Consider the following 25,353-nt stretch of genomic DNA (forward strand, 5'->3'; position numbering starts at 1 on the left):
ATTTTTGCTTCATTGCTGGAAGAAGGTATAATTCTCTGAATAACACAATGAGCCCTTTCCCACGATCGGAGAGAAAGGGCTCTAGGGAGAGTGGGGAAGGAGCCTCAAAAAGCTTACCTCCCTGCAGACGATGATTTACTCTGGTCTGGGAGTGGAGATCACGTACCCAGACGCGCAGCTGCCTTCTCTGGCAGCATGGAGGGTCAGGAGGCTGGGACACATTGCGCTGCCCCATAATGTACCATTGAGTGCGTGGTGCATTCTGGGGATTCCTCTGTGGCCAGCTGGGAGCCCTGCAGACTACCAGATGCAGTTGCAAGCAGCCGGTGCTCGCAGACGATCAGAAAAATGGGGCTAAAAGAGCACACACTCCCTGAACCTAGTTTAAGACGCAGGACGCTTTGGTGGGTTTGCCACTGTTAATTTCTTCCAGGTTGGTTGGTGGTGGTAGTGAGGGGGTTTCTTCCAGTTAATTTAATTTTGCTTTTTGCTGACAACTGGAGCACCAACAGTTCTGTCCTTTCTCAAAATTGGTCCTTCCCCTTAGATTTGATTGCAATAATGAGAGGTTTTAGTAATGGGGTAAAAAAGAAGAGAGACCCAGACATTGTCGCATTGTTCATTGTCCAGTTGCAAATTAACCAACAATACTGGGATTGGAGTAGAATAAATCATAAATATACATGTGTATGTTTATACACATTTATATACATTTACACTTTAGTGTATATATACATATACACTTTAGCCTTAAATGTGCCAGTGACATTTCCATCTTATGTGCGTCCTCACATCTAAAAAAATTTCTGTGCTAATTCTAGATGCTTTTGCATATATTCCAGATGATCCATCTTATGTTTGTTTTCTAATCTAGTTAATTATTTAAATAACTATTTATTTAACTTTCCTATCTATCTATCTATCTATCTATCTATCTATCTAATTTAGAGAGGAGAACTGGTCTTGTGGTAGCAAGCATGACTTGTCCCCTTAGCTAATCAGGGTCCACCCTGGCTGCAAATGAATGGGAGACACCATAAGTGAGAGCACTGTAAGAAATTCCCCTCAGGGGGTGGAGCTGCTCTGGGAAGAGCAGAAGGTTCCAAGTTCCCTCCCTGGCATCTCAAGATAGGGCTGAGAGGGAGTCCTGCCTGCAACCTGGGAGAAGCCTCTGCCAGTCTGTGACGATAATACTGAGCTAGATAGATCAATGGTCTCTGACTCAATATATGGCAGCTTCCTATATTCCCATGCTCCAAAGCCTTTTAGTCTCGCTTTGAGCTTTATTCTTTTGAAGCCCGACTGATTACGGAACCCCTACATCCAATGCTACTATCATATTCTGTACTGCAGAGATTCTCCAAGTGGCCTGCAGAGAAGTTGCAGAAAAGTTGAGAATGGCTTTTGTACCACCCAGGAATCTGCAGCTGTAAGTCAGGGGCATGCTTTGTTCTATGACGAAGAGCCTAAAGCACGTCCATGCTGCTTAAGGCAGTGGAGCTGCTCTTCAGCTACTAAACAGCATGTAAATGCAGTCGTGACGGTACTCCCATCATTCCCAAGGGGAGTACAGCTGCAACTGCATTTATGCATCGCTTGGTAGGTCTGGAGCAGCTCTGTTGCCGCAAGCAGCATGGACATGTTTTAAGCTTCACTGCAGCAGTGTGACGATGCCTCTCCCTCAGAACCGCGGATCCCTGCATGGTATGGAAATCAATATCTGCAATTTGCTCTGCACTTTATTATATTAAAGTATTTCCTAATACTTATTAGTTATGTGTCTTGATTTGTAGAACTAAAAACCCTTTATTAATTAGTTCACTGAGACGTCAATCAATTTGTAAGTGGTCCATGGGGAAAAGAGCTGAGAATCTCTGCTCTCGGTGCAGCCCCACCATGGACAAAGGGCGGATTCTTTTCAAGGGGAGGATAGTTGGCTGTGAGGTATTTAGCATGAATTGTCCCCTTTTCTAAGAAGGGTCTGCACTGGTTTGCATTTGGATGGGTGACTACATGTGAGCGCTATCTGCTGTAAGATATTCCCCTTAGGAAATCGATACATAGCTCAGTGATAGATCATCTGCCTGCATGCAGAAGGTTCCTGTTTCATTATCTGGCATCTCCAGGTAGGGCCGGGAGAGGCTCTTGCTTGGAACCTTCTGCAAGTCAGTGTAGGCAATACTGAGCCAGATGGACCAATTGCCTGACTCAGTATAAGGCAGCTTCAGATGTTCCTATGACTCCTGAGACCATGGGTACTGGGAGGTGGCAACTGTGTTTCTTGCACCACTACTGACTTCTCCTACCTGCCTCCCCATCTGCAAATGAGAAGTTCTCCGCCTCTTCCCCTCCCTCTCAGCACATGAAGGGAGATGAAACATTAATCTGGATCTCAGCCACTATATTTATTTAGCACAATTCTATACCGCCCTGTATAAAAATCTTTGGGTATTTTACAATTTAAAACACGAAATATATATTAGGAACATAGGAAGCGGCCATATACTGAGTCAGACCATTGATCTATCTAGCTCTGTATTGTCTTCACAGACTGGCAGCGACTTCTCCAAGGTTTCAGGCAGGAATCCCTCTCAGCCCTATCTTGGAGAAGCCAGGGAGGGAACTTGGAACCTTCTGCATTTCCCAGATCAGCGGCTCCATCCCTTGAGGGGAATATCTTACGGTGCTCACACTTCAAGTCTCCCTTTCATATGCAACCAGGGTGGATCCTGCTTAGCTAAGGGGACAAGCCATGCTTGTAAGTTATAGTACTATGCCTGCCAACATGTCCCTATTTTCCCATAGGGTCAGATTGTATAAAGTAGTTATACAATATAGACCACTGGAGTGGAGGATTAAATTAGTAAATTAGTCTGAATTAGGTTGATTTTCAGCATGCACCCCAAACGGATGGAGACTTCCTTTTCCTTCCATATATGGGTGGCAGGGAAGAGGTCTTCTTCTTTTGCTTTCAGGTATGCACATTGCCTTGCCTTGATTTTTCTCCTGAACACTGTTCAGTATGGGAAGAAGTCTGCAGTCTACCATGAGCAGCACACACTCCCTGTATCTCCTGTATTATTAATTGACCAAAAGATTGCATTTTGTTACAAGTAAAGATTGCTATGTCCATTATTGTTGTGCTGATAATTTGAGATCACAAGTTAGATTCCAAATGGCAAGCAAAAGCCAGCTAAGCCAGAAGTTATTTGTATGATAATAAACTACTCATTATTATTGCTCAAGTAGTTTTATATATTTTATCTCTCATTAGATTTCTCATGCAACTGAACAATTTATGCACTGCTGCCCCTGAATAATATATAAATGTAGAATATAAAATGTAATACAATTGAGCAATTACTGGCTGGCTATACAGATATCATAGCTAGCCACTAATTGCCAGTACTCGGTGGGGGGAAGTTTGAATTTCTCCACAAGACATTCCTTAGTCCTGGATTCTTATGAGTTTTTGTTTGTTTGTTCGACCATGTGGTATTCTGTATTGCCTGAGAGTGGATACTGTCTATGAGGAATGTGTGACCTGAGATATTTTATGGCAATTCCTATGTTGCTATGTGACTCTAAGGTGCTTTCCAGATTTCCCGCTACAACAGGGGTAAAATGCTTCTTCTTGGGCTCATTGAAAAAGTAAATAATCTCATTGAAAACGTAAATAAAGGATTGAAGCTGTTTGCTGTGCAAAGCCACCTGCAGGGGGAGCTGTCTTTGCTAGCTTGCACGAAACTCTACAACGGGAAAATACAGTTATTTTTTGTGCTGCACATGCAATGTTATAGGATTGTGATGCAGCAATAAAACCCGAAAGAAGGCATGGGAAATGTGAACAGCACCTTACTGAGAACTCAGGGACTGTGATATCAAAACACGGGTAGTTCAGATGCACACGTAACGGGCATGTAGTGTTGTAGTGTCCAACCTGGAAAGCGCCTAAAGGACAGATTACAACATCATTTGAGCTGAACTGTTGCTACAGTCTCTATAAAGGCAAACTTCTTCAGTGTTGAGAAGTAGCAAGAAATTGCACATTTGCCGTCACTAAAACTAAGAATATGTCGAGGCTATTCCCACAATTGCCCAAAAGCGGACTATGGGAGCCTAGCCCACTTTTGGGCGATCGTGTGCTACAACGGGAGCTGCATGGCTCCCGGTAGCTAGCCAAGTTAAATCCCCCTCCCCCGAGTGATCACTCCATTAACCTTGTTTTTGTGCTTATGTGTTGCCGCAGCGTGTGGTGACACATGAGGAGACCCATGACCAGGAGGCTGCAAGCAGGATGCCCCACGCACTTGCCTCTCCAGGATGCCCCATGCACTTTCACAGGACACCCTGGAACTTCCGAGGGCCACGCAGCCACCGATCCCCACGGCCCCCGCCAGCTCCATGACAGAGCCAAGCCAACAGTCATGTGGGTGGCCAATCTGGCCGCCCAGCTATGAGCGGCTGCTCGTCCATGGGAAGAGTGGGCTAAGCCCGCTCTCCCCACAGAACCCCATTGGGCGCTTCACATGTGTCATGTGAAGTGCCTCGTTATTTACATTTAAATATTTTTCCCTGTTGATAATGCTCTGAGTTTTCAAATTAGTGAAGGTTAAAGCACTGCGGGCAGAGGGTCAAACTAAATGTGATGTTAAACACACCTGCCCACGCCTCCCAGCAAGGCCCTGGATGCTATCCCAGCCTGCCTTCTGCAGCCCTTAAATGGGTAACCCTCCCCTATGTCATCCACTTCACAGCTGTTGGTCCCAACAGCAAACCTGAAACGAACCAGAGGTCCTTGAAGAGCATGAGTTCAGATGCAGCTTGGACCTCAGGGTGAGCAGCACTTGGATTGGCAAGCCAACTTCAAATCTTGGTTACACATCTCAGTTTCATGCCCCATATGAACCTCAGGTTCCTGCCTTGACATGGGTTCAGACATACATGGACAAGTTGGTTATAGACACTGCAAGTAGGTTCTGTATGATGTGTGAACCGGGCCTCTTTTTCCCAAAGTACAAAAGCAAACATCAGCTAATTCTTTATGCTTATTTTTCTTTTTCTTTCCTCACAGGCCTCATTAAAGGAGGGAAGATGGCTCAGTCCACTCTCCATCTCACTGTGGTTCCCATTCCACATTACAGACTGTCCCTGGAAGGGATCAGTGCAGTGGCATCAGGGCAAGGTATAAGATACAGTGAGGTGGGGAGGAAGAAACGATTTCTCATTTTCTATGGTGGTCTCATGTTCCCTATGACTTGGTTCCATTCTAAAGGAAGGAAATTGATTTCCACTTATTGATGCACAATAACATACAGGATGTATTGGTCAACATCCTAAGGAAGTGCAAGTGCAGCAAGCAGATCAGAATAGCAGTGCTTCCCGACTAATACCATCGGTGCACCAGGGATGTGTGTGGATTTTTGATGACATCATCCTTCCAAGGAAGCCCTCTGTACCACCCAAAAGTATGTCCCTGAGGGTGGTGCAACCCTCAGGGATGTATTTTTGCAGGGGTGTAGCTATAATTGAGTGGATGGATTCAAAGAACCTGAGCCTCCAAGCTCCTGAGGGCCCCCCAGCTCCACCCCTCCCTATTTTCTTCATTATCTCCTTCACTCCGATGAGTTGCTGGGGAGATGGACAAACACAGGCCCTCCCTCCCCTAGCTATGCCCCAGTATTTTTGTGTGGCACAGATGGCCCCCTGAGAAGGGGAGGTTGTCAAAAATGGTGCATCAGTGCTTCGTCTCTGGAAGCACTATTATTATGAGCCTCTCGCTGCACCAGCTTCCTTAGTCAGGATGTCAGCCATAATACTTTTAAACCCATTCTGACTTTTGCTAGATATTAGAACACATATATTGAAGTGCTGTTATACTGGATAAAGAGAAGGTGAGAACCAAGCCTTGACAGACATAAAACAGAGCAAGACAGCCAGATGTTTTGTGGATAAATGGGCTTTTTATTCTGAATAGATTCAAATCCTAATGTCTTACATCTAGTCTTTCTTTCCAGACAGGTGTAAATTGGAGCAGGCCTGTCCAAAATATAGTACTGTTGCTAGGCAACAGCAAATGTTATATTTATATTTATAAACTCTTATTTCCATCACAGGCAAACTGTGGACATGGAAAGCTAACAAAGGTCATTTAAAAATGTGATTATCATGTGAAAGCTGATGAGTGCTTATGATATACATTGTAAGACAACTTATTGTCTGAGAAAGCATCCCTGGATATGTATAACATAAAATTTATAATGTGAATAGTAGAGATGGTTAGAAATAAACAGCCATGCATTTAAAGCATCAGCTGGACTGATTCACAGGAGTAGAAAAATCCCGGAAAAGCGATGTGATTTTTTTCAGCATTGCTCACAGTTCTAAAACAAGTAGTTCTGGTAAGCTAGTCTGCAGACTTTCCTTTTAATATCTCCACAACTGGACTAAATTTGGTCCAAATTGGTTAGGCAATTCACAAGTTAGCCCACTTGCGCCTCAAACATTTACACATCCACCATCTTGAAAAGTTCATGCACATCCCTAGAAGGGAGGTGGGAGGATGCATATGTTAAAAGATTCTCTGTAAACCAGTTTTTAGTCATGTACGCAGACACAGGCTTCTCTCTCTCTCTCTCTCTCTCCATTCAGAGACGTAACCCAGCTAAGTTTTTCTTATGTTAAATAAGTTTCTTACAAGTTTGAATTATGATCCCAAGTGGTTTCTTCAGAAACCAACTTTGTTGGTTGCACTAGGACAGTGTCTGGATGGGGTGGCTATGTTCGGTCTGGCCCTTCCTCTAACCCAGGGTCTGTTAACCTTGGGCCCCCAGATGTCGTTGGACTACAACTCCCAGAATCTCCAGCCACAAAGGCCATGTCTGGGGATTATAGGAGTTGTAGTCCAACAACATCTGGGGGCCCAAGGTAAAGAAACCCTGCTCTAACGCACTTCATGGGGTTGTGTGAGGCTCAAATGCCACTCTGATCACCTTGAAGAAGGCAGAGCCCAACTTTATTTGTGAAAAATCCACAAATAAGCAAACCATTTGCTCATTCCCAAACAAGCAAAGAGAAAAATATTTGGTAATTGACGTTCCCCCCCTCCCCGCCTCAAAATATCATGGAAATTACAGATTGACTGCCTGCCCCACCCCCTCAGCATGAGTACTGTAGGATGCAGAGCCCTTAATTTTCATTGGACACAATCATTATTCATACAGTTTCAAAAACCAGAGAAATTATCTCTAAAATAAGCAATTACTCAAATTTCACAGCTCGCTGGCTGGGTGTTTAGAAAAATAGTTGCTTGCATTGTGTGTTTCTTCAGGAATTGGTTGTTTACAAAGGTAGCCATAGTTCTATACATTTATTAGCAAAGATGAGGCATTTCAAAATTAAGTCCTCCGGTGTACCCAATTGGTGAGTTCTGGTTCCTTTGCTCTACCATAAACAAGGGATTTTATTTTCTGCAAAACCAACATTGACATAGTTCTTTGATCCAACAGGAGCAGCCCAGTTGTAGAAACAATACCTAGCAGGCTGACATTCAGAGCAGGGAAGCACCAGTGCAGTGAAAGGAGCAGGCTAATAGCACTTCCAGACTAACCACACTGATGCAACAGGGAAGGGGCAATTTAGTCCAGCATCCCACAATGGCTCACCAGATGCCACTGGGAAATTCGCAACAAGGAGATGAAGCCACCCAAATATATGTCCCTGAGGGCTTCACAACCTCAGGGACGTATGAGGTTGGGAAGAGGAGGGTGTCAAAAATTGTGCCTCCCTACTAAGTGAAGTTAGTTGGGAAGTCCTGTTAGGCTGCTTTCTTGCAGCACTGGTGCTGTGATCAGAACTGTCACATGGCACATCCCATGCAATTAATGGATTTTAGACAGAAATACTGAACATGCGAGGTAGCTGGGGACTTGGCTGGCTGGCAGTTCTGTCGGCAGTTCATGAGGATCTTATCCTACCACAGGAGGTAGGCAAAGGGCTGTACCATGAGAATGAAAAAAGGAGGGTGCATAGCTCAGGGGCAGAACACAAACTGCATGCACAAGGTCAGTGGTTCAATCCCTGGTATCTCCAGCCAAAGGGCATGAGATAGCTGGGTTGGAAGAATTCTGCATAAGAAACTGGAGAGCTTCTACCACCAGTCCAGGGATAGAGGATGTGCATAAATGGAGCAAGGATCTGTCCTGGTTTAAGGCAGCCTAATCTCTTCACATATGTCTACTAGGGCTACAAAATGTGTGAGATCAATCAATTTAAAACTCATTGATTAAAATTTTGGGTGATGAGGCCGTAGCTCAGTGGAAGATCATCTGCTTTGTATCCAGAAGGTCCCAAGTTCAAATCCTTGACATTGTCAGGCAGAGGTGAGAAAGACCCAGCTGAAATCCTGGAGAGCTGCTGCATGTCAGTGCAGACAATACTGTTTTAGATAGACCCGTTGAGGCTGTTCTCACATGCAGCCTAACCCAGAACTACTACTGGGATCAGGGCCAATCCCGGCGGGGTAGTGCCACCTAGCCCCAATTTCAAACCTGGCTGTTAGCCAAGGTTTAAGGAGAGAGCACTCGCTTAACCCAAGCTAACTGCTTGTGTGTTTGCTGGGGCTATATTTAGCCCCAGTGGACACAGCCTAGAGTGCCCGTCTCCTGGAGGAATCCCCCGAGCAATGCACGTGTCACACAGTGCATTGTGGGATTCACAGAGGCCAGGACGAGTCCCGGCGTCAGATCAATCTGCCCTGCACAGAGCAGGGCTCATCATGTGGGAGCGTGTTCTGTGCTTCCACTGAGTAATCAACAATCATCTGGGGGAAAAGCAAGGCTTGGGGATTTCACAGCAGGAGGCATGCCCTGTTGGACTAGTGCAACACAAGTCTGGAACACAAGCTCCTGACTTAGCGGAACTAGCGAATGCAGCATGTTTGCACTAGTGCACCACAGTCTGGATGTCAGTCATGATCTAAAAGAACAATCCCATAAAGAAGCAGCACAGAAAGATCTCATAAAGCAGCAGAAAACACCATCAGCACTGGCAAAGCACCCAGGAGGAACGAAGATAGCTGATGGAACATTTAGAGGCATCATCTAAAAACAAATAAATGCTTATTTCTTCAGAACAATTATTTTATACATATGCAAATGTAATGGATTAATTAACCAGCATCAACTCATACGATTAATTGCTTAAGATTTCTTTAACTGGGTACAGCTCTAGATTAAATAACTATTTCATATTGTAGCTCCCATTCCAATAGCAGGAATCGGATTCTCATTTCTGGGGCCCTGCTACAGAATACCTATTTGAGTAGGGAGTTTGCCTGTCAAGGCAACAATTAAAGACAAAAGAATACAGCTTGCACTGGAACTGCAGTGGGGAAATCAGACCCTGACAACTGCATTTCAAATATTAGCGACAATAGTTTTGGGTAGTGAAATATAAATGAATGAATGAATGAATGAATGAATAAATAAAAGACCAAATTTCGGCGTTTCAGCTGATTCTGCAGAACCTTTTTGACAACAGCATATGTGGAGACAGGATCTATTTCCCCAGCAGCTGGGTCCAAAACTACTTTGTATTCCCCAGTCTCTCTGGTCTGCTGTTCTTCATCCATCATGATCCATCTCTGCTTATTCCACCATCAAAATGCTGCTCAACATGCCTGCCTCTTGTTCAAGCAACTGTGCTTTCTCTCCAGTTGCATGATTTTCATCTGGAGCAAGTAGGCTTCATTTCTTTCACTAGCTTTTAATTACTTCAAAAAAAACAACACATGCTTCAGTCTCTAGTTGTTTTCTATTCTAGCATATCAGGTGCTTCGGGCGAAGAAAATTACATACACTTTACAGGGAGACTTAAAGGGAGGTATAAATACAGGGGCGCTTGGTGCTGTTTAAAAGAAAAAAGCATACTGGCATGAGAACAATGCTGAAGCCAGAGCACCCAAATTAATCAAAGAAAAAGGAGGGAAAGATTCCAATCTTCACACCAAGAAGTGAGTGAATAAGGCTAATCCCAAAGCAGAAATCTGTATAGCCCAGTCAAAATACCAGGACTTTCCTTAAATAATTCATCTTGATATAATCATCTCTATCCTCTCCTTTACGTAACTGCAACTTTCCATAGTATACCTGCTCCCTGCTTGTGATAAGAGTGTTTGTAGGGCTGTCAACCGAACCTATTACTGAAGATCCCAGCCACCCCCCCAATATTTTTCACAATATCAAGTCATTGAAATCTCTATTATTGCTTTCATGAGTCACCTAGAGATTGGTGCTGATTCCTTGAGACTCCAGGCCAATTCTGGAGGATGTGCAACTCTATGAGTTGTCAGAATTGTGTAAGTTCACTTTTGGGGTGGAAAAGTGTAGACAAGAATCCTATTCACACATTATGTGCAACACTTGTACAATGAGTGCACATGTCATGGGCATGCTGGAGACTCCAAGGAGGGGATGGAGGTTACAGCAGAGGAGGGAGGGCAAGGACCAGAAGTTGTAAAGGAGAGTGGGTCCAACACACGGTGAGTTGAAAATGGGTTCGAGCCGGGTAAGGCAGATCTTGTGGAGGAGGAGTGACCGGGTGTCAGTCCAAGAGACAGCAAGAGTTAAGGAACCGCATGCATAGAACAACAGGCAAAGCTGCTGTCTCAGGAACTCTTGATTAACAGCACCAGGGGTCAGCCTATTTTAGACGACTTCACCACAGCTATGCTGCTGATAGCAACATCAATTTCCGGTGAGCTAATCGGCTGTGTTTGTGTATTGCCTTGACCGTGTTTGGACCCTGGACTGTGTTGACCTAGCCCATGGACTTTGATTTGGACTCTGTTGGATTGATTGGATTTGACTCGGAATGAACCTGGTTTGGATCGTTTCTTCATGTAAGACTTTGTTATTATACTTCTGCCTCTGTCTGTTTTATGCTCCGTCTGGCTAGCCTGACAGATTTACAACAGCACAGTGTGCACAAACACAGATCAGTACACTAGGGATGTGCACAGGAAGCAGTTCAGTGGTCCCTTCCTGGAGTACTGAACAAGTTCAAGCAGCTGGTGTTCAAACCAGTTCGAAGGGCGGGGGTGTTGCTTTAAGGGACAGAAAAGGTGCTGCCTACCTGTCAGCCACTGCCCGGCCGCTTTCCCCCCACCAGTGCTCTCCAAAACAGTGGGCACAATGGGCTGCAGCATTCCTGCTTGTGCTCCAATCAGCATCACCACATTCATGGCCGATGTGCCTGCATATCTGTGCCGTGAATGTCGGCCATGAGTGTGGTGATGCTGATCGAGGCACAAGAAGGAACGCTGCAGCCCAGTGCATCCACTGTTTTGGAGAGCACCAACAGAGGGAAAGCGGTGGGGTGGGGGTTGACAGGTAGGCAGCACTTTCCCTGTCCCTTAAAGCAACCACCCCACCCTCCTGGGAGTGCACTTCCCTACTGTATATAGGCACAATCATTCACGTATTATGCTGAGCCCATCATCTGTATCATGCAATTGAGGGGCCTGTAATCAGGTTCATTTTTTAAATGAATGCAGGTACAGTCAGTCACACAAAAACATGTATGAGTATACAGACACCTGCATACTTGTACAACATCATATTTGAACAGGGTTTAGGTCTTTGGCCAACAGGACTAATTATATTCTGCTTGCTCCCAAATTATTACTATTTATTTGATTTGATTTATATACACCCTCCTTAAAATGGCTCAGGGAAGTTTACACTAAAATCAGAAATACATAACAATTAAAACCAGAAACCAATTAAAAACAGATTAAAATTGCAATTAAAACTAAATATCATTAAAAGCCAGCCCCCCCTCCCCACCCGCCAACAAGGTCTTATAGCTCTTCTGAAGGCCTCCTAGGAAGATAAAGGTAAAGAGTGCTGACAAGTCAATTTCGACTCCTGGCGCCCACAGAGCCCTGTGGTTTTCTTTTTTGGTAGAATACAGGAGGGGTTTTCCACTGCCTTCTCCCACGCAGTATGAGATGATGCCTTTCAGCATCTTCCTATATCGCTGCTGCCCGATATAGTACCAGCGGGGATTTGAACCGACAACCTTCTGCTTGTTAGTCAAGCATTTCCCCACTGCGCCACTTAAGGTGACCCTAGGAAGATAATCCCCTCATATCTGGGGGGAGTGCATTCCACAACCTATGGGCAACAACAGCGAAGGCCCTATCCCAGATCACCACCAGACGAACTGGTGGTACTGGAAGACGGAACCCTCCTGATGATCTCAATGAGTGCAGAAAAATGGGGGAGAAAGATGCCAATCATTCCTCAAAGAGGTGAGTGGGAGAGAGATATAGTCCAACACACCCAAGTGCATGCCCGTGCACACATACACACTACACTACAAATATTTATATACCGCTTTTCAACAAAAGTTCTCAAAGCGGTTTACAGAAATAACGAAAAAGTAAGAGGAAAGGAGGAAGGAAGCTTCCTGTCCCAAAAGGGCTCACAATCTAAAAAGAAGTCCACAACCAGTGCCCCAAAGCTAAAAAGGCAAAAAGGTGAGCGAGTGAGAGGATAAGTGTAAGAATAGGACAGGAGGCTCAACAATGGCCAACTTGCTTCATGCTGGGCTACAGGAAGCCTAGAGATCTGCCAGGATGGGGAGCAGGAGGAATGGGACTAGGGCCTGTAGGGAATCCAGGAACGAGATGGGCAGGCCGGTGAGGGCAAAAGTCGTCACATTTCCAAAGCCAGGCCTAGCAGCTAGGCAGACACAGCAAAAGTTACTAGCCAGGCAAATGCCAAGTGCGACCAAGAAGTTTAGATAGTGTTACCAAGTTAAGGAGAAACAACTGGTTGTTGCGATTTTGCAAATTTTCAACAGTTCAAATTCAGCACGAAAGCATCAGACCAAAATTGTGTGAAGCACTGCACAGGTACATCTTTGGACTTCACTTTTCACCCCATCCATCTATATATTTATTTCTCCTGGGTGTGCCTTCGAATGTGCGTCTAGGCACCCAGCCTGATTGGCTGGCCGGCGGAGGCGCCTGATTGGCTGGCACACCCAGGAGAATTGGCCGGCGGTGGGCCAGGCCGCGGCAACGGTGGTGGCGGGTCCGGCCCGGCCACAGAGGCGAGGCGGCGGGCCCGGCCGCAGAGGCGGCACTTGGCCTGACAGCCTGGGCTTGTCCCCGCCTGGAGACTGGGGCAGAAGTTAGGGGTGGGGGGAGAGGTAGCCAGCTGCGAAGAGGCTGACCGCAGAGGCTGGCAAGCGGCGGCAGTGGGCCTGGTGGGCCGCGGAGGCAGCTCTCGGCCAGGAGGCAGTGGGACCGGCCGCCGATGCCAGGCGCCCGTGGGATGCTGGGGTGGGAGGGATCCGGGCGGCAGGACTTCTCTGTTCGCCGCCCAGGAGGAGGAGTGACGGTGGCAGCGCCCTTTTTGGCTGCCCACCGCCCAGTAAGGAGAGTAAAATGGGGAGGAGAGAGTGGGGGAGGGCAAGAGGGAGGGGGAGGGAAAGAGAGCATGGGGCAGGGGGGAGGGGGAGGGCAAGAGAGCGTGGGGGAGGGCAGGGCAAGAGAGCGGGGGCAGGGGGAGGGCAAGAGAGCGGGGGGAGTGGGAAGGAGGGCAAGAGAGCAGGGGAGAGGGCAAGAGAGCGGGGGGAGTGGGAAGGAGGGCAAGAGAGCAGGGGAGAGGGCAAGAGAGCGTGGAGCAGGGGGAGTGGGAGGGTGAGAGAGTGGGGCAGGAGGGAGGGCAAGAGAGAGTGGGGCGAGGGGGAGAGGGGGAGGGCAGGAGAGAGGAGCAGGGGGAGGGGGAGGGAAGGCAAGAGAGTGGGGCAAGCAGGAGGGCAGGAGAGAGGAGCAGGGGGAGGGGAGGGAGGGCAGGAGAGACTGGGGCAGGAGGGTGAGAGGGAAGGGAGGGAGGGGGCAAGAGAGAGGGGTGGGAGGGAGGGGAAGAGGGGCAAGAGTGTGGGGCAGAAGGGAGGGATGGGGAGGGAGAGTGGGGCAGGAGGGAGGGGGGAACAGCCGGTCCCAAAGAGCGCACAGATGCTCTGTGCGGGTTGGCTAGTTAGTTATTATCCTGCCTTTCCTCCAAGGAGGTCAGGGTGGCATATATGGTACTTTGATTAGGCCAGGTTGAGGGATGGTGACTGGATCAGGGCCAAGCAGGGATTTGAACCATAGACCTAGTCTAATTATGACACCTCACTGGCTCTCATCCTTGGTGTCTAAAATATCCTGGAGTCCTAAAACCAAGTTTGACAAATGTGTGATCCATGCACTATTTGTGTGTTTGTTTAAAATATTTTTATCCCACCCCTCCAGCACACTGAGGGGCTTACCAAAAAACACAAAGTCCACTTTAAAAGAATAAATGGTGGCTTACAATAAAAAAACAATGCTACACTCTTAAAATACTGTAGAAGACAGCAGAATTAAGACAGCGGTTGGACAGGATAAAATAGCAGTCAGGATTAAAATTAATTCAAATTAGTGACCTGGCTACTGCTTGGTTTTTTTTATTAAAAAAATCCTTAAAAAGGAGGGTTTTCAAGTTCTATTTAAAACTAACCAATGCAGGAGATAGATGAAGCCCCTCTAGGAGGGCAATCCAAAGGTGGGGCAGTCTACTGAAAAAGTCCTTTCTCTGGTCCCTTCCAACAGGATCTGTGCCAATACAGACCAAAGCATCTGGTGGGCCACTATAGGATAAAGAATGCTGGACTAGATAGGCCTTGAGCTTAATCCAGCAAGGGTCTTCTCATATTTTTATGTAAATACCAGCCCTTTGAATCTGGTCTGGAAGCAAATTGGCAACCAATAGAGCCATCGCCTTTTGAATGATTTTTATTTATTTATTTAACACATTTTATACTGCCCCATACGTAAGCCCCTGGGCAGTTCATAATCTAAAAACACAATCAAAACATTAACATATTTTTTAAAAAACCAGATAAAAACGCTAAAAACTTAAAAGTTTAAAACTATAAATAAAAGCCTGAGTAAACAGATGTGTTTTCAGGTCCTTCTTAAAAACATCCAGGGAAGGGGAGGCTCTAATTTTGTTAGGAAGTACATCCCTAAGTCCCAGGGTAATAATAACACTACTAAGAATTTATACAGCTTGAATTAGGTGTTCAAGTATTTCACCTACGTTATCTCTATACTCCTTACAACGTCTTGGGTATGTAGGACTTTGCTGTATTACAGACGGAAGGTCTAAGGCCAAGCCTAAGGCAACCTGGTGAATTCATGACTGAGGTGAGATTTGAACCAGCCACTTTGCAGCTCACATGTTCAGCCACTATACAGGAGGCCCTTGATTATCAGCTATTTGTAGGCCAGCTATATACAGTACACTCGGTTTTAATTATTGCGGGGTGAATTTCGGCCATTTGCTGATCCTGTGCACACATTTTCACACGATCGGTGGCATTTCCAGTAGTATTTCCAGCTTGGAGGCACTTCTGGAGGCAGTGGGGTGCTGTGTTTGGAACTGTTTTTGCGGAATTTGGCGGGGGTTGGGGGGTTGGGGAGATGAGCTATATTGACCAAGGTGCAGTACTGTACAGGGAAACCTCATACACAGAACCACTATTCTCATTTCTTATTCGTGGATGGCAAAAGGACACCCGACCTCTATACAGTTACGCAAGGATTAAAGCCCATGGATCCTAGAAGACTGACAATGACTGTGGAGGTAATTTCTGTGGAGGTAATTTAAAATAAAGATTCCCCCCCCCACGATTTTTCGTGGGGGTTTTGAGGGGAGGAGCCATTCCTGGACACATGCAGACTAAATACTTTCAGGTTTTTTCCACTTTTGGGGGGGGGCTGTATTTTGACCTTTCCCCCACTCTGGAACGTAAACCCCCCCCATTTTCCATAGGCACAATACTTCATTACTTGTGGTGTTGTTGCTCGCAGTAGTAAGCAAGGAATGGAACCTGCACGAGTAATGAGGTTTGCCTGTACTCTTCTTATTTCTGGTTATTCCCACCGCCGCTGCTCTTTTTTTGATCTTTTTTAGTAATTTTTGTTTCTTAATGTATTGAAGAACCCAATCCAATCATTCTCATAGGCAGAAAGTTTCAACTATTGTGGTTTTGGCATTCTTGATGGTATTGTGGAACGCAATTCCCACAATAATTGAGGGCTTCCTGTAATATCAATCAGCATCATTTCAAGATGATATAATCAAATGACCTCATCTTCGAATAGAACCAGTGGAAGAAACCTCTGCAGCACACACAGATACAAGGAATTACTCTGCACAGCTCCAATGTGGGTTTGCTTTCACCCCCTTTTTTCCGGAGGAATGCTGAACTGCTCAAAGTCTCAAGAATTTTATTAGAAGAACAAATGTTCTATTTAAAACCTCATCATCTCAGAAAGAGAAAATGACTAATCCACCTATAGACTAGGTCCCTGAGGCAGTACTTTTTCAGGACTCATTACAGCACTTTCTTGATAATGGCTTAATAATTTCTTTGATCAATGCATGCAGCAAGTTCAATACTCACTCAGCACTGAAGATAAGAACCCCTTCAATTTCAGCCCCATACTCACATATATGACATCGGACCGCTGTGGAAAGCTCATCCATGAAACTATGCTCACTAAAACATTGGACAAACCCAAAGCTTTTCACATTAGATAGTACCCATTTATTAGTTTTGTTGATAATGAAATATAGGTGGTCCTTGTTATGTGTGTGTGTGTATGTGTGTGTGTGTGTTCTGTTCTTGCCTACAGGTACAAATACAGAAACTGCGAAAAATGAAACCTTATCCCTACGGGAATCCAGGGGTTCAGTTCCAGTAAGTTGCCCCCCCCGGCCCCAAATCCACACATTCTCAAAAAAAAAATATTGCAAAATGTCTCGGGGGGGGGGGGGGCGGTTAAAAAAGAGCCACAAAATGCCTCTGTTGCAAAAGGATGGCTGTAAATGACACTGGAAGTCATTTCTGGCCACCAAGGAACAGCAGATAGGCAAATATTGCCTATTTTTAAACTGCAAAAAACGAAACTGGGACCCAACTGCGGAAACGCAAAACTGCCATCTGCAAGACCATGGATAATGAGGACCACTTGCATATGTTTTTCTGTCACTTGTAAAATATGCATGCAGGTGGACCTCACTATACTCAGAACCACTATTCATGGTTCTGCATAGCCACGGTACCAAAATAGGCACCCAACCATGGCATATGTGGAACACAAAGTTAAGTCACACGTATCCATGGTGTCAGGGTGGCCGGAAATGACCTCTGAAGTCATTTCCAGCTGTTACTTTGGGAGCAGGAGCTATTTTGTGGCCCATTTAAAAACAACAACAACACCATTTCCCACTGCAAGTTTTCACAGACAAATCACAAATTTGGGATGGGGTGGGGGCGCATTCCTGGAAGGCTGGAGATCCGAGGAGCATGGTAGGGCACTTTCTTTAATGATTTCCTCCCATTTTTGCCCTTTCCCCCAGCCTCCAGGAACCCAACGCTTCATTCCCATTGCTGCACTGCACTGCTATCCATGGTTCTGATACGTATCTGCAGTTCCCCCGTGGAACGGAACCCTCACAGATAACGGGACTGACCTGTACTTTTCATCTATCAAAATTTCAAACTACTTTTCTTGAGACAGCCTTCTCTAAGATACAAGCAAACCTTTGTATTTTAGGATTATATCATTTCCTTTTGTGATCTTTACACAGTTTTATCATTTTAATATATTTTAAAAATACAAATATGCATTTTTCATTAATAAGAAAAATATCTGTAATCCAAGCAGTGTGCAAAGACAGACTGTTGAGCACTTACTGGTACGTTGTCGGGCTGACATTGACGCGACGTGGATGGCTTCCTGACTCAAACTTGCTTGCGAGGGTGACGTTGTTGCCAAAGAGACAATATCTGGGCATTCTTACACCAACAACTCCAGCCAGAACAGATCCCGAGTGAATCCCTATCCTCATCTGGTAAGATACAGAAGGAAACAATTGGTTATATTAATACACATTTTCTGTTATTGATGAATGTATAATTATAGCCCTTTTCAGATGTGTGCTGCTGTGCTCTCAGTTACAGCTCAGAAAGTGAGGAGGAAGTCCCGCCCCAGAGCTGTCTCTCACAGCCTCCAGCCAGCTGCTCATGGCTATGGTTCCATTTGTCTGAAGGGCGAAAAACCATAACTGTGATGAGCAGCTGTGCTGCTCCTCATGGAAGTGTCAGCCATCATGATTACAGTGCTTCCTCCTTCAGACAAATGTAGCTGTAACCCATGAGTGGTTGGCTGGAGGGAGTGAGTGACAGATCATGGTGCGACTTCCTCCCCACTTTGGGACCTGTAAGCATGAGCGCAGCGATGCTCACGAATGTCTGAAGAGGGCTTATGTCAAAGCTAATAAAAGAATTCAGTACAATGTTAATTTAAAGTAAGATCAATCACCCACATACTGGGTGATAGAGCATCACCTGAACTGCTGTATGTGTGTGCAAACTTGCACCTGCGCTGTTGCAGAACACAGCAGTTCCACTCCATCTTAAAGTTATGTGAACTTTATGGGCATTGCATCACGCAACTGTGTTCTGTATGGTTACACATGCACACTGGCACGGGAGGTGTTCTACCTCTTGCATTTCGATGCACAGTATGTGGGTTACTAGCCACAAATTCAGAGAGCCTTGGGTGCTTGCTCCCCTCCTTTACATTGGTGAGGAGTTCAGCTCAAAATGTGAGTGTGCACATATATTCATGCACATAATACATTGCATGGTAGTAGAACAAATAAATCCCTTTGTGTATTTGGATTAAGCACAGGATCTCCCAACTTCCTACTTTTATTCATTAATATGAACTCAATCAGTGGATGTAATTGTGTGTACTTTGGGAGCGCAGACAGAATACAAGAAATGCTGTTTACCAGGTATTGATTATAACTTCAATGGCTGACCTGTTGAGGGAAACTATTCAAAGTAGCCCCACTGAAATTAAAAGAATGTCTAACTTGCCTGCTTAATTTCAGTGGGACTACTCTGAGTAATGGTCCTTATAATGACAGCCACTAGGACTATTTTGAGTAGTTTTCCTCGTTATGTCAGCCAACGTTACTGTCTCGTGCAGAAATATGCAATTTTATAAACTGAAGATTAAGTGCTATGAGATGCCTAAAACTGAACTAGATTGTTCATTTAATTTATTAATTTATTTATTTATCTATCAGATTTGTACACCACCCCAAACTTTCATCTCTGAGAATGAGAGCTGTCTCTGCAGTCACCACAACCAGCTGTGTAACCTGGGGTCATCCCATAATCCACAGACTCTAGGGCAAGGGTTCTCAGCTTTAGATCTCTAGATCACCATTGTGGCTGGGGATGAGTAGAGATGTAGTCCAACAACATCTGGGGACCCAGGTTGGGATCCCCTACCCTAAGGCATGTGGACTATGGGGGCAGGATGCATGCAGAGCTCAGACAAGCAACCAAACTTGGTCCAAAATCTTTTTAGGAGACAGGGAGCTGATTCTCACAATGGAGAGAAACTAGGCTAAGGGAGCCCAACCCAGTTTCTCCCCATCGTGGGGACCACCGGGACTGCTGGCGAGCCCGGTGGTTCAATGGCGGCTAGGCGGCCTAGGAACCCCTCCCCTAAAATGAGGCTAGCGGAGCGAGTGCTCTGCTAACCGCATTTTACTGATCGTGTGCCACCATGGCAGGGCTCCGCAGTGCAGTGACACATGAATAGACCCCCTACAACCAGCCTCCTGGCCTCGGGGGTCTCCCCAGGATGGCCTACGCACTCACAAAGGACATCCTGGGACTTTCGGGGGCTGGGCAGCCCCTGATCCCCACCGCCCCTGTGACTAAGTCTGCTCTCCCCGCAGAACCCGATAAGGTTCTACAGATGGATTGTGTGTAGAGCCTCAGAAATTATCATCTGGTTCACTGATGCAAAGAAACATGCTGGGCTAGTATCCCCACAATTCCCTACAGAGCTCCGTAGTGGTGCATATACTGAGCTGGGTCTCACGATCAGTGAGACCCGGTCTGCAAAGCTGAGCGGGGAGAGTGGGCTAAGCCCGCTCTCCCCGCACACGAGCAAGCGGGAGCCCTGGGTGGCAGGATCAGTTGCCCACATGATTTCTGGCTCTGTGATGGAGCCAGAGGGGGCTGGGGAGCTTAGAGGCCACACAGCACCCAGAAGCTCCAGTATGCCCTGAGCGAGCGCGCAGGGCATACTAGGGAGAACCCCGGAACTGGGAGGCAGCTTTTCACCTCCCCTCAGGGGGTCTCCTCGTGAGTAGGTGGGGCGCAGAGCCGCACCGCAGCTACTCACGATCTTGAAAACCAGGTTGGCGGAATGCTCGCTCTGCAAACCTGGTTTTAGGGGAGGGGTGCTTGAGCGAGTTACCCGCTCTAGAACCACTGGGCCCGCAGCCGAGCCTGGTGGTTCTCACGATTACAGAAAATCGGGCTTGTGGAGGCTAGCTCGATTTTTTGCAATCGTGAGAATTGCACTGACTATCCTCTTACATTTCTGTGGATCATAAGTTCAGGATGCACCATGGGATGCTATCTGGACACTCCCTCAGCAGGTCATACAGCAATGCTCAGTGCATCTTGATTTGGATTTCCTTTAGTAAGACATTTCTTAGCTAATTAATTTTGACAGAATCCATGATCAGCTGAGGGACCACATGGCTGAAACCAAATAAGTATCTAAACAAATTGGGATAAATTTGGTGACCAAATAAAATCCGCTCTGCACATAACTCTGTTTAGTTTCCAACTAAAGCGTTCAGCAATAAACCCTTATTACAGTTTGCTACTGTAAGCAGAAAGAAGACATTGGGGCTATTCTCACAATTAACAAAAATCAGGCTAGGAGAGCCTAGCCCAATTTTTGTTAATCATAAGAACCACCGGGCTCGTCTGCGAGCCTGGTGGTTCTAGAGTGGGTAACCCGCTCGAGAACCCCTGGTCAAAAACCAGGTTTGCTGAGCGAGCGCTCCGCAAACCTGGTTTTTAGTATCGTTAGTAGCCGCGGCGCTACTATCGCTAGTATTGTGAGTGGTCGCTACTCACGAGTAGACCTCCAGAGGGGAGGCGAAAAGCCGCCTCCCATTTCCGGGGGTATCTCCAGTATGCCCTGTGCACTCGCGCAGGGCATACTGGGGCTTGGGGGGCCACGCTGCCCCCGCTCAGCCCAGCCCCCACCGGCTCCGTCACGGAGCCGGCAGTCGTGTGGGTGGCCAATCTGGCTGCCCAGGGCTCCCTCTTCGCTCGTGAGTGGGGAGAGCGGACTTAGCCTGCTCTCCTGGCTCACTGCCCCAAACCGGGTCTCAGAGATCGTGAGACCCGGCTCATTGAGGTCATTCACACAATCAAAAACTGTGCTCTACCTGAGTTTGGGAACTGTGTGTGCTCCCAAATTTTGGTTGTGTGGAAGCAAGGTACAAGGAAAACCTTGGTAGAAGTGACTGTGTGGAAGCCAGCTTCCCAGCTTTTACAGTTTTTGATTGTGTGACCTCAGTGACTTCTGTGTTCAAAATCTCAAGAGTATGGTTGGGTGACTTTTGGTTTCTTTATTTCTTTCCCTGCTTTGGTATACACAGCAGAGTACTTGCTTTTATAATACGTTACTCACAACATAATCTTATGCATATTATTTACTCATTAGTAAGTCCCAAAGTTGAAGGAAAGAGAAGAAGAGAAGAAGAGGACGACCAGCAGCAAGGTGGATGGACTTGATTACAACAGCAAAGAATGCACCACTGAGAGACTTAAAGGCCAAGTTGAAGACAGATCGTCCTGGAGAGAATCTATTTATGTGGTCGCTAAGAGATGACACCGACTTGACAGCACTTAATCCATCAACCAATCAATGAAATCCCAAGGTATTCAACTGAGCTTAAGGTGTGTTTTAGATTAAAGCCTTCCTTACTAATACTCTTCAAGTTTATATCCCCGTGCACTGTCTTTGATTGCATACAATTGTTGGTTAAAGAAAGACTATGGACCAGGTCTCACAATCAGTGAGACCTGGTTTTAACCTGTGAGCGGGCAGGGAGCCAGCGGGGGGTGGGGGGAGCAGGGGCCACGTGGCCCCCACAAGCCCCAGTATGCCCTGCGCAAGTGCACAGGGCATACTGGGGAGACCCCCGAGCCGGGAGGCGGCTTTTCGCCTCCCAGCCGGGGGTCTACTCGTGAGTAGGCATGGTGCAACGTCGCGCCGCGGCTACTCACAATGGTAAAAAGCAGGTTTGCTGGAGTGCTCACTCCGCAAACCTGCTTTTTACCAGGGGTTCTTGAGCGAGTTTGCCGTTCAAGAACCACCGGGCTCGGCTGTGAGCCCGGTGGTTCTTACGGTCACCAAAAATCAGGCTAGCCTCTGCTAGCCCGATTTTTGCTGATCGTGAGAAGTGCCCCTATATTGGGCAATACTATTTTCAACTGGGTGTTAACAGATAATTTCAGATTACTAACCAGGCATGAAGGGGAGAAAGCCAAAACTTACTGTATTTTATAAAGCCGGATTTGAGAGAGAAAATATAAAATCTCTCTCTCTCTTACACACACACACACACACACACACACACACACACACACACACACCCCTCTAATACTTTCCACTCTACCAAATTTCCTCTCCAGTGGCATGGGACCTTAAAAACACGTTAATCAATATTACAGAATATTCCACAAGCTCTCAGAAGGGAGAAAGTGGGGAGGGGGGTATCCCAGTGGTTCTGTATGTACCATGAGATGTAGAAAATTGTCTATGATTATTCATAGCTGTTTCAAAGAAAAATAAAATAGTGCAGGGAACGGGGCCCGTGGGTATGTGACATTTCTTCAAGCACCAGGGGATTTTGCTGCAGGTCTCATGGTGTCAGTACAAGAGAATAACATGGACAAAGAGACAACACTTCAAAGTGGCAGTTTCTCATGGCTGAGCTGCTCTGTGAAAGCTGGTGAGTTTCCAGCACCCTTCAGAACCAGGCCACCTAATTTACTTCAGAGTTCTCTCAAACAGAAAACTTTAAAAATGCTATACATCTGTAGAATTCCAAAGCCACTAGTCTCCAGTGGATCTCCCAACGTGTCAAGTAAGATTCTTTCATATGTTCACACTAACTGAGGTCATCCACACAACCAAAACTGAGTTCTACCTAGGTGTGGGAGCTGTGTGTGCCCTCAGTTTTTGGCTGTGTGGAAGAAAGGCAGGAGGAAAACCTGGGTAGAAGTAATTGCGTGAAAGCAAAGTAGGAGGTAAACCTGGGTAGCTTTTCCTCCTACCTTGCTTCCACACAATCACTTCTATCCAGGTTTTCCTCTTACCTTACTTCCACACAACCAAAAATTGGGAGCACAAATTGGGAGCACACACAGCAACCAAACCTGGATAAAAAAGGGTTTTCAATTGTGTGAATGACCTCATTATGTAAATGCTGATTCTATATAACTAAAACACACAAATTAATTCCTACCCTTTGGCTCATACAATCTTTTCTGTGATGTTTTTGTTAGAAGTGAAGGATTGCTCTTAGCACTGCAGTAACCTCTTCTGGCCATTAGAGGCATGATAGGTCATGAGATGATAGGTCTGTCTTAGTTAGTTAATAAGTTCGAATTGTTCCATTGTTGTTGAAGGCTAGTGCCTGTTTGTGTATGTTGTTCAATAGCTCTCTCTTAGTATGTGGTGTTTAGTTTCTAAATATTTATTTATTTATTTATTCATTCATTCATTCATTCATTTATGAACTCAACCTAATGTCTCCAGATAATCTCTTGGGCTGAACATCTTTACCACCAGAGCATACTCTGCTCTGTGAGAGTTTTTATATTTCCTCTCACACCCCTCTTTGGCACAACCCCCTAATCCATCTAGCCTTCATTAGGGTATTTCACACGATCATATGGGGGTAGGTGGGTTGGAGGAGTAAAAAGCTCATATCCTAGTAGCAACAGATGATCAGAACCTCTGTTGGATCAACAAACCCAGCAGTTAGCCAAGTAAGGCTCCATTGCTGATATCTGGAACCTTCCCAGCAGGTTTTCCACTGACATTAGACTGACGTCTCATTAAAGGGAAGGAGGTGGGACCAGCCCTGCTGAAGCAGCTGCAAGCATAGGATCATAGAGTGTGCTTTGCAGAGTGGCACATTCATGGGCAGCAGCCCCTGTAGTAGTGTTTCATCTAACAGGGATTCCCAGATGTTGTTGACTATAACTCCCAGAATCCCCAGTTGCAATGGCTTTAGATGTAGTCAACAACATCTGGGAATCCCTGTTAGAGGGAACACTGCTCTGTAGTTATAATTCTCGATTGTTTCCAGGCCTGCTAGTTTCTAGTAGCTGCTAGAAAAGGTAAATGGAGCTACACAACCAAAAAAGCAAGGTAGGAGAGGTCTCCTCTTCTCCTACCTTGGTAAGGAGCAGGGTACAAAAGTTGAGCTACCCTGTTTTGAGGAACCTGGGTTGGAGGGATTTGTGTGCATTCACACAACCATGCAAACCAGGATTCAAAGCCCCCCACCTTGATGTTGATGGTGTGATGGGCACCATTGGACCTGCTTTAAGGTGAACAGGCTTATCCAGTGCAGACTTCTAGTAGCATGCCAGGAAGATATGCCCATGTGAGGGAGAGCTTTCTTAGTTGTGCTGAGACCATGCAGCTTCAGCTGTTCAGCATGGGGAAGCAAATGTTGACAATTCACTCTGGTTCTGGAAGTTCCCTACGTCACCTGAAAATGGGTCCCCGAAGGTTGCACAGCCCCTGGGGACACACAGGCTAGTGCCGGAGCAAGAACGAATGGTCAAAATTAACTCTGCTATGCGCCCAAGATTGCACAGTTGGAGCAGTAATGAGGAAGTTCTCCCTTGAATTAGCACATCTTCCTGGAGTGCTTCTAGAAGTCTGCTTTGGATGTCAGCCATTGTGACTAAGCCTAAGGGTGAAACTATATGTCACACACAATACACATAGATGCTTGCATACTCTTTTATGCTAAAGTGGAGGCACAAAGGCCCCAATCCAGTTCAGATCATGGCATGGGGAGCTTATCTCTTGGCTTCCTGCCATGGTCCCAATTTAGATTGCTCACCCCGCATGGCTGCTATATTCCCTGGGCAGGGGGGAAACTTCCATCAACACAAAAGGGAGTCCTCCCTCCCCGCAAGGAATAATGGCTGGAAGGGCACTCAAGTCCGGATTCTCAGAACCTGCTTAGCAAAGGGGACAATTCATGCTTGCTACCACAAGACCAGCTCTTCTCCATTAACATGCTTTATTTCCAATGAAGTGAGCATACTGTTTAGTTTCACAGAAACCACAGGGCGGGGGGAGAGCAACCCACAGGAGACTGG

General features: G+C 46.2%; 1 protein-coding gene across 3 annotated transcripts in view; it reads right to left on the reverse strand.

Annotated features, from left to right (window-relative positions):
* The window catches only part of GUCY1A2 (guanylate cyclase 1 soluble subunit alpha 2), a 237,455-nt gene that overhangs the window by 43,841 nt on the left and 168,261 nt on the right, over window positions 1-25,353 (reverse strand). For all 3 annotated transcript variants that reach the window (XR_008319186.1, XM_053307939.1, XM_053307940.1), the window contains exon 7: window positions 17,803-17,957. Coding sequence is in view for 2 of the 3 variants with exons in the window: in XM_053307939.1 (XP_053163914.1) it covers window positions 17,803-17,957 (155 nt within the window). In the remaining variant the exon portion in view is untranslated. The remainder of the gene's footprint in view (window positions 1-17,802; window positions 17,958-25,353) is intronic.

This window comes from Hemicordylus capensis, chromosome 3 (genome assembly GCF_027244095.1).
Source record: "Hemicordylus capensis ecotype Gifberg chromosome 3, rHemCap1.1.pri, whole genome shotgun sequence".
Taxonomy (NCBI): domain Eukaryota; kingdom Metazoa; phylum Chordata; class Lepidosauria; order Squamata; family Cordylidae; genus Hemicordylus; species Hemicordylus capensis.